Consider the following 12,635-nt stretch of genomic DNA (forward strand, 5'->3'; position numbering starts at 1 on the left):
AAATGTTATCAGTAGTTTAGCAACATTAAAATTATACTTCAAAATGATACGTGATTATGTAATCTGTCACAGGACACAGACCTCAGTAGCAATATAACACTCAAAGATATGATTTGATGTAATTAACCCTGTCACCTGTATCAGGTTAAACTAGCAGTTTATTCAAAATTGTAACAACATTTATTCAAAAACAAGAACACAGTCATATGTATCCAGTACACACATTTAATACATCTACGTCCTTTACAATGTTTACACTTCTGTGAAATTTCCTTTTAAAAGTCTTTGATGACATGTTGTATTGTCCATTTTTGTCCTGTGCATGTTTGCAAAATCAGATGATAGTAGGAGTCCTCTCCTTGGCTGATCTCAAGACATCGATTTGTGTTTCTGTTTTTTATTGCATTTCCCTAAAAATAAACCAGAAACCAGAAAATACATTTCCACTGATTATAACAATGCTAAAAATCTAATTGTAAATGACAAAACAGAATGACCACACATTTAGCAATGCTTAGCAATGTGCTGTGAAATATTCCATAAAAGTTCTAAATAATACACACAGCAGGACCTTACCTGAGAAAAGTCCCAGTATATACTCAATCCTTTCACCTTGGCATTTTTACAGTCGTGCAACGCTGGTGTCTTTCCACTGCCAGGATCCATTAGACAACGGTTAGAGTTATACGTGTGAGATTTGATGCCTCCAATGTAGATCTCTCCATTACGGTTGTAATAACAATGCTGTCAATCAAATGAAAAGTGCTTTTGGGATGTGGTTACTCAAAGCAATGGTTTACACTCACACACAGTACCTGAGGTTTATAGTAATGACACCCATAAAGAATAGGTACACTTCCAGGAACAGGTCCTTGATCAACGCAGAATTTTTCTTTAAGGTCATTATTCAGCTGTTATGAGAATAAAACAGCAGCAGTTTAAGGATAACTAGTTTAGATTGAGCAATCTAGTAAACTGTATTTATTTCCTCTTTTCAGGGAAAATTTGTATATTAAAAGACTTTGAACATCTTTGTTGCTTACCGCACCATAACCAATTATGTCTTTCCAGGTGTCTAGGAGAGGATATACATTTTCCAGATACCATTTGAAGGGCTTACATTTGAGTTTATTTCGTAATTGTTTTCTTTCACTCACATCACCGATATCAAGCCCATGATTCTAGAGAAAAAAAAACAGGCTGATATGAGAATCAATGAAATTAATATAAACAAGACTGTCAATATTCAGCTTCAGCTAACCTTAAAACAATGTTTACTATTACTGTTACCTTTAGAGGGAGATTCCAGGCAATATTCACATTTGATTTATATTCATCCAGCCAGATTTCAGCCACTCTCAGGGCGTTTCGAATCATGGGTTTCCTGAGATCTGGTGAATAGGGCTTATGTGCTCTTTCGATGTGTGCGATCTTTGAACACGGCACCACTTCAATACTCCCACCACAGAGCCAGACCTGATTTATTACATTTTAGACATTAATCAAATCCAAGAACATATTGTAGGCATCATTTTGGCACCACTATGTGCAGTAATGACTTACACGTATTCCTAATTCAACATTTTCACCCCCATAAATTGTCATTCCTTCATCCAAAACTCCAATTTCTCCCAGGAATTGACGTTCAGCAACAAGGATACCCATGACTGAGGGACTCCTAACAAGAAAGGAAAATGCATATGTACTACTTCAATCAAGTCATAAACTGCAAACTGTTAATTTATTCATTAAATTATGTTAATAGTTGGCATGTCCTGCAGCAGTTAGTTCTGTTTCCCAAAGTAATTCATTGTAAATTAAATCTCAACTGATTTGTTCAGAAACACTGATCAATAGAAATGCTGCATCATTCGCTCAACTTATTCAAAAACACAGATACATAAGTTTTTTTTCTTCATATGAGTCTGTGTTATTTTTCTTGGTGGCATTTTACTTTTAAAAACGTTTGTCACATTCCATCAGGGACATTTAAAATGAATGATAGAAAGTAAATGTGAAAAAAGTGAAAAAGTTACACTTACTTCCCTGGTTCTGATGGGTCTTTGTTTTTGTACCATTCTGGCCGAAAGGACTCATACATGCACCAGAGGTTCCAGTCAAACGCATGAGCACGAGCGTTATACTTCTTAACCTCCAGTGTGTCAAAAAGCACTTTGTCAAACACCGGTGACAGCACTACTGTCCTGTCTGCTTTGATTCTTGCAAGTAGTGGCTCTGCCCTAGAATAATACGGCAGTCAAATGTACAGTATATTTAAAAGGTATTACGTCCCTCTTATTATCATACTCAGACTGTGGTATAGTATTTACCATTCCTTATGAACTTCAATGTGTGCATCCAGAATGGCTACCACCTGACCTGTGGCCTCTTCCCAGCCTGAGACTCTTGCCTTGGCAAGGCCCATATGCCTTTTGTGTCTCACTTTCTTGATTAGGCCAGGGTTGTCTTTATTAAATAGATCAATGTATTCATCTAGAGCCAGTTGCAGATCCTCTGTCAAGAAATAAAAAATATAAAATGGAAATAGAATGAACTGTTATATTAAATGATTAATATTTAGAGTATAACAAATTATATTTAATTGAATAATTTTACGAATTAATGCACACTGTGTAAATAAGTTTAAATCAGTACTTTTGTCTTATGAATCTTTCTATATTTTCCATTATGTTTATTTTTCTTTATTGTTATCAGATTTATGCTTGACAAAAAAAAAAAAAAAAAAAAAAAAACACACAAAAAAAAACCTTCTCAAATAAAATATCACAAATGTTTAGGGTGAAACTAACCAAACGAGCTGTAGTCGTCCACCAGGATGATCTCCTTTAGCAGATGAGCAGGAGTTTTGTCAGTGATGCTGTGGATTGCCCTTTTAATGACTGACAGAGCTTCATTAAAATAGATCAGAATCACACTAATGGTTGGCAGGTCCTTGGGGTAGCTCTTTGTAGCACATCTGCATATATATATATATATATATATATATATATATATATATATATATATATATATATAAACTTTATGAAATTGATCAAAAATGACAGCAAAAACAATCTCTTTTCAGCAAAAAATCCTAAAAAAAAAAAAAAATTAACTTTGGAAAAAATATAAGCATCAGTTCTGTATGGTGGTCATGAAGTGCAAATAAAATTTACATTTCAGTTAACTCAACAGCAAATTATGAAATGGAAAGAGTGGTACTTATATAAGTAAACCTGCTGATTGGATTGATACAGTGTCCATTTATTTTCATGTCACGCGCAGTTGCCGCGGGTTAAAGCGATCTCTCCCCTGCCCCTTTGTCTATCATGTCAGCCCCGTTAAAACTAAAATCACCTGTCTGAACGATTGGGCCAGTGTTGATAACTCAAAATTTAAATTTTCACGTGTTTTTAAGTCTTCTCAGTTTAAACATTTTGATTAAACATTATGGTTTTAAGCCATTCAGGTGCAAGATGCCATAGATGGCAAGTGGTTTCAGTTTTACGAAAGGCATTTCGCTACACAGGGGCGAGGAACTGACGTTCATGGTAATGAGGAGAGGGTTCACTATCACAGCGTTTGTTTGCTTGGGCGCGTGCTGAACTAGAAGGATGGGCATAGCTTGAATGGCGCTTCCATCGCTCGGTGTTGAACGGAGAGATGGAGAGTGAGCGCAAGCTTTCTTTGAGGGAGTTCCGGCCTCTGTGAGAACTGATCCTCTCTTCTTCCTCTCGGCATGCAGGATAAATTCTGAGGCTCAAGTTTCAGCATTACTATGGAGCCTCATGTATGGATAGTGTTTTGCCATCTGAGGGCGCTGCTGAAGCCCGGGCTCAGGTTTTAGCCAGGGCTGAGTCGGTTTTGCAGGCTGCTGGGTGGATGGGGTCTTTTGGTGACTTGAACCACCCGCCACACTGAATCACTTTGGCAAGAAGTGACACAGAGTCTGCAAGGTCTTCTGTGCCGCTGTAAAATGCTCGGCAAACCCATCTACAGCAGGGCCAAATAGTCCCATAGACGAGACTGGCGAGTTGTGGAAGGCCACCGTCCCTGATCTCAGTTAGATTCAGCCAAAAGTGGTGCTCCAGCACCACCAGATTGGCCATAGCCTTGCCGATTGCCTGTGCCGTTGCCTTGGTAGCATGCAGAGCCAGGTCGGTTGCTGTGCGCAGCTCCTTAAAGGCATCAGAATCCTGGCCAGACTCGTCCATGAAGTGGAGAAGTTTGGCCTGAAACACCTGGAGTACCGCCATTGTACCACAGTGTCCCTTCAGGTACCATTCATCGAGAAGGCTGTGGGTGGGCTCTTCCGGAGCCGACCAAGCCAGGCCAAGATCCTCCACAGCCTTAGACGGAACGTGGATCGCTCGCTGTCCATGCTTGTCCCTGTTGTTTGCGTCCCACTCTTCTTGGGGAAGTCGTGGCCTAGTGGTTAGAGAGTTTGACTCCTAACCCTAAGGTTGTGGGTTCGAGTCTCGTGCCGGCAATACCATGACTGAGGTAACCTTGAGGCACCGAACCCCCAACTGCTCCCCGGGCGCCGCAGCATAAATGGCTGCCCACTGCTCCGGGTGTGTGTTCACGGTGTGTGTGTGTGTTTACTGCTGTGTGTGCACTTTGGATGGGTTAAATGCAGAGCACGAATTCTGAGTATGGGTCACCATACTTGGCTGTATGTCACATCACTTTCACTCACTTTTTTCTTTTCACTTTCAGTGTCCAATGCTGTTAATGATGGAATCATCAGCAGTGATCCCCTCTTCAGAAGTGCTGAAGGATATCAGGCCGCATGCAGCCAACGAGAGGCATTGAACATCACGTGTGAAGCACACCGGAAATGGGAGAGCAGAGCGGGGAGGACACGATCCCCGAGCAAAGTCAGCACAGTCTGGGTGCTGCCCAGACAGGCAATGCACTCGCGGCGGGACATTTGAAGCATCGTCGCTGGAAATTTGCTCTGAAATTTGCACTTTAGGTGCCAGATGGCCTGAGGGGAAGGCTTCTTCCTCTGCCGGGGCTCCTTCTACAGCAGTGAGCAGCAGGCTTTTGGTGGGCTAGAGCGCCATTGGTTTGTGGAAAAAATCCTCAGAAGGTATGCAAGTGCTTGTTCATAAAGGTAACAAAAAAGATAGTAACATAAAATAAGCTTTTTTCTATTATATTTTATTCACATTTCACACATCATGGATCTGCATTCAAAAGTTTTTTTCCCCCCGTTTTGCAAAGGGACATTTTCTACGTAAAGTATCACATATGTGATGTTTGTTATAGAAATACATCTCACCTTCAAACAAAAGTGGAAGTAAAATTGCTAAACATAAAAATATAAACTTATTTTTAAGCATTAAACAAAACAATGTAATTGTTCCCAGTAATAAAAACTGATTAAAGATTAAAATAAAAGATTAAAAAATGCACACAATCACAAGTTACAGAAGGCAGCAATGTGGATTAAAGAATTTGGGTATGTGATGTTAAATTAACCTTGCTTTTTGGAACCCCACCACTTTCATGCTTTGCAATCAACAAAATTAATGATATATATTAAAATAGAAAGTATATATATTAAACTAGAAAACAGTTGTAAAGCAGTTACCTGATGTCTCGAGTATCAGGGATTGTTCTGTTCAGTGGTAATCTGTTACTGAGGAACACATTGTATCCGAACTGTTGAAACCCTCTCTGCTTCCATCTGTTCCTCTTCTGTGAGTTCAGTTCCCCATGATTTAAAGAGAAGTGATTTTGGGTACTTCTTAACCTCCGTTTTATTTGTAATTTTATGTTCCACAACAGCCTCTCTGACTTTTTGATTTTTGATTTCTATGGCTGAAATTGGAAGTATATTGCAATAATTCCACAGGATAATGAAAATCTTTCAGTCATTAATAATGTTCTCAAAATGTATGTAATGCACACAAACTCACCTATTTTATTAACTTGATCTTCTATTCTCTTCAGTCTCCTAAGTACCTCTGGATCTTCTGACTTAATAAATGACATGTACACAAGAATATAAACTATGACACCAATAACTAACACACGGACTCTAGCAGCAATCCTCATTTTCAAAATGTCTCTGTGGCCATGTTTTCTAATCCTCAGAAGGTATGCAAGTGCTTGTTCATAAAGGTGACTGTCAAAAAAGTTGCAGTTCACTTTGATTTATGCAAGACACCTCTAAGATATGGGAGTGGTTAAAGTAATTGCTGATTTGATCAGAAGCATCAGATTTAACATTTATTATGCTCACCAAGCCTGCAATCATTCCATAAAAAATACAACAAAAACAGTCATTTCTATGCTGGATTATAGCGTAATAAAATGTCTGTCAAATACACATACCATTTAGGGACTTAAGTAAACCATAAACCAGCAGCAATGCTTTGTAATCATTATAGAACCTTATAGGTACCTACATGATAAATGTATGATTATATTTTCTTGACCTGGTATGAACTCTACACTGTTAGAAATCACTGTAGATTTAGCAGCACGGTACTGTATAATCCTACAGTAGCCTACAATTCCACATTTATACATTACAGTAAAATACCGTAATTTATATTGCATTCTGTTCTGGGTAGTTTTGACTGAGCGGGAATACATTATTTTAGTGCTGCTGTAACCTTCCTGTAACTTTACTGTAATAAGCAAGGCAATAATACACGATTGCTGTAAACAGCGTGCCACCTGACGTCACATCACACAGACAGAACATAACTGTTGCTGACTGGAGAAGTAGAATGGACTTTTGGATGTTAGGTAAGGCATTTATTTGAAAGGTTAGACTTTTTTGTAGTAATACAAAGGTCTTATTGTCACGTTTGATCCATTTTAATGTATCTTTGCTGAATAAGTTATTTTCTTTGGGTTTTTTTTTTTAGTAAAATTAAATGAAATAAGAAAAGTGGGATGTAGTACCACAAAACAAAACTCTTGAATTAAAAAAATATATTGAATAGCATGACCTTCACCTTAGAATAACATTAGCCAACAAAGTCATGTGATCAATACTAATTTCTACTGAATGTAAATCACCTATAACTTAGCACACAAGACCACTTGTCATTAGTCATTAAAGACACTGAATATTAAATATAATTTTTTGTGTCTATGTAAAAAATCTGTTCCATCTGTAGTTTTTTTCTACATCAGGCAATTGTAAGAAAATGCATCGCACTCGCACAAGGGGAAAATAAAACATGCGAAAGCTATATGTTGAATATCTTTATTTATGTACAGAAAAGGTTCAATTTAACAACACGTGAGGACCTGCAGAGATCTGACAGGACACAGGAGCCACTGCCTCTTGTTTAATAGCTGACTGTTTTGGCGGCCTTGGTCTCTCCGAGCTCAGCATCCAGGTAGCGGTAACGGCGATGGCGACGCAAGGTTTCAATGGCCTTCTGCTCAATGGAGGAAGGTGTAATGCCCAAATCCTCCAGTCCTGGGAGGTCAGGGTACTTCATGTCCGTTGTGTGGAACTATAAATGAGGGTTATAACTATTTATTACATTCTTGATGATATACTAAATGTAGAATTTTGTAATGCTCTGAAACACATACCCGGTCGACTTTATCACGGGTCGTCCAGGGCTCGAAAGGGTTCATCTCAAAAAATCTTGCTATGAGGCTAAAACAAGAGAACACAAAAGGAATATATGTGGCTGCCAAAGTAGGTAAACTTCTGTAAATTGTCAGGTTGAAAGCAAAAGTTGTATGATTTTTATCAAACTACATTCTCTTAATCCATGGCATAAAGTCATGGCATAAAATATTGCATTCACGGCAAAAAAATTAAAATCTTCCTCAGAATTTCTTGATTTGTTTTCCAATACGAATATCTAAACACCCTTAAATCAAGATAAACTCATTAAATTTAAAAATAAACTCATTTCCTTTTTAAACATTTCTAATAAAACAAAACTTTATGTATTTTATGTATTTTTGCTTCTTAAGTAAATGTACAAGTTGTGTGATCAGAAGGTACAGTAATAGGTATAATTCCGTATTCTAGTGGTTGTATTCAAGACATTTTTTTTGGTCTTAAAAAGGTCTTCAAAACTCTTAAAATTTACATTAAAAAGAACCTGCCAAAACTATGTCTAGGTGACACTATTAGCATACTTCACCTTTAAGAAAAGTCATATAAATGGATTTTTTTAGGAAATGCTTACTGATAGAGAGGGCGAGGTATGGGGTAAGCCAAATATGGCCTGTGGGACAGAGCATATATGTACTCCACCAAGTCATGCAGTAGATACCGGTTGGGCCTGTGGAGCAAGAGAATCATTTCATATTATTTCGGACACAAGAAACCATAGATTGGAAAGTGTGCACTTTCCAAAATTAGAAGACAATGAAGGAGAAACTGGACTGGTTTTTACCCAACTAAAGCATATGTTTTCCCATTAGCATCGGGGTCTTTGATGGCATTAACGATGGCTTTGGCCACATCCACCACCTTTAAAAAGCAAAATATTGCATAATATTGCATGAATATTTACATAAGATGTGTTCTTGTGTTCAAACTGGTTGATACTCACATGAACAGGCTGTTTGACTGTCTTCTTGCCCATCGCAATAAGAGGAACAGCTTTACCAAACCAACGCATATCTAAACAACAACAATTACAGGAAAAACCAATTTAACAAACAGGTGACCTGTCCCTTTAAGACAGACCAAATTCTACTTCTGTCATCACAAAACACATACAACAACAAGGCATATTTTTAATAGTTACAATCAGTAACTGATTTCAGGATATAATCAGACACCTACTAGCAAAGTGGTTCAAGAATCTATCCTCTCTTCCGAAGCACTCAGAGGGTTTCATAATGATGGCATCAGGGAACTCTTCCCGCACCACTGCTTCACCTACAGCCTGCAAGAGTTACACACACGACCAGTTATGACACAACAACTGTGCAATTATCCACTTTACCTTTGTACATGCATTATTATTGACTTTAGAAAGGTCTACCTACATCAGCAGCCTAAATTGCTATTTGGCTATTGGCACACCCAATTAAGCATATTAGCACATTATTAAACCTTTACCTTATTCCTTAAGTACTTGGAAGGGCTGCGGATATCTGCATTAAGGTGGGACATATGTATGAACTTTTTGATTCCGGCTTCATGAGCTGCCCTTGCGATCTGCTGGGGGATGGAGACGAAGACATCTTCAAACTTGTAGTTCCTTTAAAAAGGAGGAAAAAAGACAGCCTGTTTTATAGAAATATAATCTATTGAATACATCTACAGACCACCTTGTGGTATCTAAATTAGAATTTTGTTTAGCTTAGGAAGAATTTTGTTCATTAGGCAGGTTCAGGATCATCTGATTTTGAGATATAGTAAAGCTCTGATGTTTGGCACAGTAATTTGAAACAAAATCAAAACTGAAATTACAAAATTAATTAGCGTGATTATCAAACTGCAAAGGTTGCTGTTTAATTAAATAAATATATGTGCTGCATGTGTTCGAGTGAGGCATAGCATTGTGTTTCTACACATGAACAGCTCATCAATAAAAGTTTCATGTTTGAAAATGACGAAAAAAATTATAAAATAAAGTATAATTATAATATATTTGATTAAATACTTGATTGTTTTTGTTTACAGCGAATTATTACAATAGTATTTATTGTTTTGTTATTAGTAATTTTTACATTTTATTTAGTAATATTTATATTACTACCATCATTACTGTATTATTATTGTTATTATTATTATAATATAGCCATATTGATATATATTCACAAAACTCTGGCCAAATAGTGCAGCCCTACAAACAAGCATAGTAAACATAGAATTGTATTTTTAAAATCCCTACTTTCTAGTACCTGGTCTCCCACTCTCTTCCCACAAGGTTGATCACCACGTTGGAGTGAGAAATAGCTCTTTTGATCGATTCCTTATCCCTTGCATCCCATTCCTGAAAAAGCATCATAATGCATTTTATGAGTTTAGGCCACTTTCATTAAATAGGAAACTCTTCCTCTGGATATAACACAAATGCTGGTGAGTGCATTTACCATAAAGATGATCTGGCCCAGATCACCCATAGGTCTGAGGTACATGAGATCATACTGGTCACACCGGTGAGGAATCACGATCTGGGAGCCCATACGTCCTAAAACAAACCAGTACAACTTTTCAAACCAATGAAACAGCAATGGATGGCTTGTAAGTGAATGAGGCTCATTATGGTTTTTACAATGAATAATATCATGACTCACCAAGTCGGTTGACAACATATCTCCCCAGGAAGCCAGTGGCTCCGAACACTGTCGCAGCTACCCCACTGAAAGACGAGCGGCCTCCTTTTCCTCTGGGCACCACGGCATGATGGATCTTCCTGTGCTGAACGGCCACAGGACCGGCCGCCAGCAACACCGGAGAACAGGTGCCTGATGACAGAAGAAATAAAAACAAAATATGTCTATTTCAATAATTCAAGTACACTGACAAAACTGTATCTTAAGCCTCTAAATGATCAACAGTTGAAACTGTTCTACATGCATTCTACAACAATGCATTCAATATGGTATGCAAAGTTTTTTAGATTTTCTTTTACAAAAAGCATTCGATTTAAAAAAATAATTCTTGTTTTTTTTTTTTTTTTTTTAGGCTTTACAGGCAGAGCGTCTTTCAGAATAACAATACTTAGCATAAACATATGCATGATAAAGGTTGCAGAACGTGTAAGGGAATTATAAAATAATAAAAGAAGCGTTCTGGGTATCTCATGTGCGCTTGTGATGATTATAAATTCTCTCTAGGTATGTTTTGAGACAGTCTCTGATTATGCTGCACCGCATAGAGCGCACAATTAAGTTACCGCATTAAAATTAAATTAATAAAATTAAAATCTTACAGCAAAACCGCACGTGTTTATAGTTTTAAATGACATAGTAACATATTTCTGACAATAGTAATACATTTCAACTGTACTAGTGCACAAATGAGGCCTGATGTCTTCAGCCGGGGTCACAAAACACAAGATAACGACTTATTTAAACACCATCGAATCGCTTTATTAGTCGTTCTGATAACAGCCTCAACCATAATAGTTCATATACAGTCACACTGTGTGTATGGTAAACTAATCTAACTGTGAACTCACCTGAAAGCTTGGGAAGGACACCCACAGGACGGCAAATCAGAGCGACAGCCGCCATGATTCTGGCCGTCAGCAGGGAGAACGGAAGCTGGGGAGGGTCAAACGCAAACTGAAAAACGCCAAAGCTGAATTTTAGGGACGGTACGGTAAACTTATAGAAAGATATAGATTTTTTTTCATGTATAATTTTAAATACGTCGATGAAGCAAAAACTAAGCTATAAATATATTATAAAAACAAAACAGAAAGCGCCGGGTTCGGACAATAGCCTATAAAGGATTTTCCCCACACTTTGTACTAACATTACGAGTTGTTTACATCAAACCTATAAAATCAACATATAAAATATGTAAAAGTAATTTTTTGTACTTATTTTATTGTTTAAACGCAGTATATCTGCTACACAGCAGAAAACACAAGTTATTCTCCAACTTTTCCAAAATACTTAAAAATTCACTATTGTTTTAGTGCATTATAATAACATCGAGTCTAAATATTAATGTAGTAATGAATAGAAATCCCCTTGATAAACATATAAAGTCCATTTTGGGCTAACTACAAACCCGATTCCAAAAAAGTTGGGACACTGTACAATTTGTGAATAAAAACAGAATGCAATGATGTGGAAGTTTCAAATTTCAATATTTTATTCAGAATACAACATAGATGACATATCAAATGTTTAAACTGAGAAAATGTATAATTTTAAGGAAAAAAATAAGTTGATTTTAAATTTCATGGCATCAACACATCTCAAAAAATTTGGGAAAAGGCCATGTTTACCACTGTGTGGCATCCCCTCTTCTTTTTATAACAGTCTGCAAACGTCTGGGGACTGAGGAGACAAGTTGCTCAGGTTCAGGAATAGGAATGTTGTCCCATTCTTGTCTAATAGAGGCTTCTAGTTGCTCAACTGTCTTAGGTCTTCTTTCTCTGTCTCGCATCTTCCTCTTTATGATGCACTAAATGTTTTCTATGGGTGAAAGATCTGGACTGCAGGCTGGCCATTTCAGTACCCGGATCCTTCTTCTACGCAGCCATGTTGTTGTAATTGATGTAGTATGTGGTCTGGCATTGTCATGTTGGAAAATGCAATGTCTTCCCTATAAGAGACGACGTCTGGATGGGAGCATATGTTGTTCTAGAACTTGGATATACCTTTAAGCATTGATGGTGCCTTTCCAGATGTGTAAGCTGCCAATGCCATACGCACTCATGCAACCCCATACCATCAGAGATGCAGGCTTCTGAACTGTGCGCTTGTAATAAGTTGTGTTGTAATTGTACTCTTTAGTCCGGATGACATGCCATCCCAGTTTTCCAAAAAGAACTTCAAATTTTGATTCGTCTGACCACAGTCCATTTTAAATGAGCCTTGGCCCAGAGAAAACGCATGTGCTTCTGGATCATGTTTAGATATGGCTTCTTTTTTGACCTATAGAGTTTTAGCCGGCAGCGGCGAATGGCACGGTGGATTGTGTTCGCCGACAATGTTTTCTGGAA

General features: G+C 37.6%; 2 protein-coding genes across 2 annotated transcripts; both read right to left on the reverse strand.

The window, feature by feature from the left end:
* Positions 1-48: 48 nt before the first annotated feature.
* Positions 49-6,066, reverse strand: LOC109078304 (probable polypeptide N-acetylgalactosaminyltransferase 8). Its single transcript, XM_042715915.1, is given in 12 exon segments — positions 49-410; positions 577-744; positions 816-911; positions 1,044-1,181; positions 1,291-1,476; positions 1,564-1,678; positions 2,043-2,240; positions 2,331-2,514; positions 2,811-2,977; positions 5,600-5,680; positions 5,682-5,875; positions 5,974-6,066. Coding segments are annotated over 12 exon segments (1,755 nt in total). The 3' UTR covers positions 49-275.
* A 1,151-nt stretch (positions 6,067-7,217) lies between these two features.
* Positions 7,218-11,246, reverse strand: LOC109050640 (NADH dehydrogenase [ubiquinone] 1 alpha subcomplex subunit 9, mitochondrial-like). The gene is made up of 11 exons (XM_019068210.2): positions 11,136-11,246; positions 10,249-10,419; positions 10,045-10,142; positions 9,853-9,944; positions 9,065-9,206; positions 8,786-8,888; positions 8,550-8,620; positions 8,391-8,467; positions 8,181-8,276; positions 7,570-7,636; positions 7,218-7,487 (listed from the first exon to the last, which is right to left on the reverse strand). The coding sequence occupies exons 1-11, from the start codon at positions 11,188-11,190 to the stop codon at positions 7,317-7,319; spliced, it is 1,143 nt and encodes a 380-aa protein (XP_018923755.1). The 5' UTR covers positions 11,191-11,246; the 3' UTR covers positions 7,218-7,316.
* Positions 11,247-12,635: the final 1,389 nt, after the last annotated feature.

This window comes from Cyprinus carpio, chromosome A25, assembly GCF_018340385.1.
Source record: "Cyprinus carpio isolate SPL01 chromosome A25, ASM1834038v1, whole genome shotgun sequence".
Classification (NCBI taxonomy): domain Eukaryota; kingdom Metazoa; phylum Chordata; class Actinopteri; order Cypriniformes; family Cyprinidae; genus Cyprinus; species Cyprinus carpio.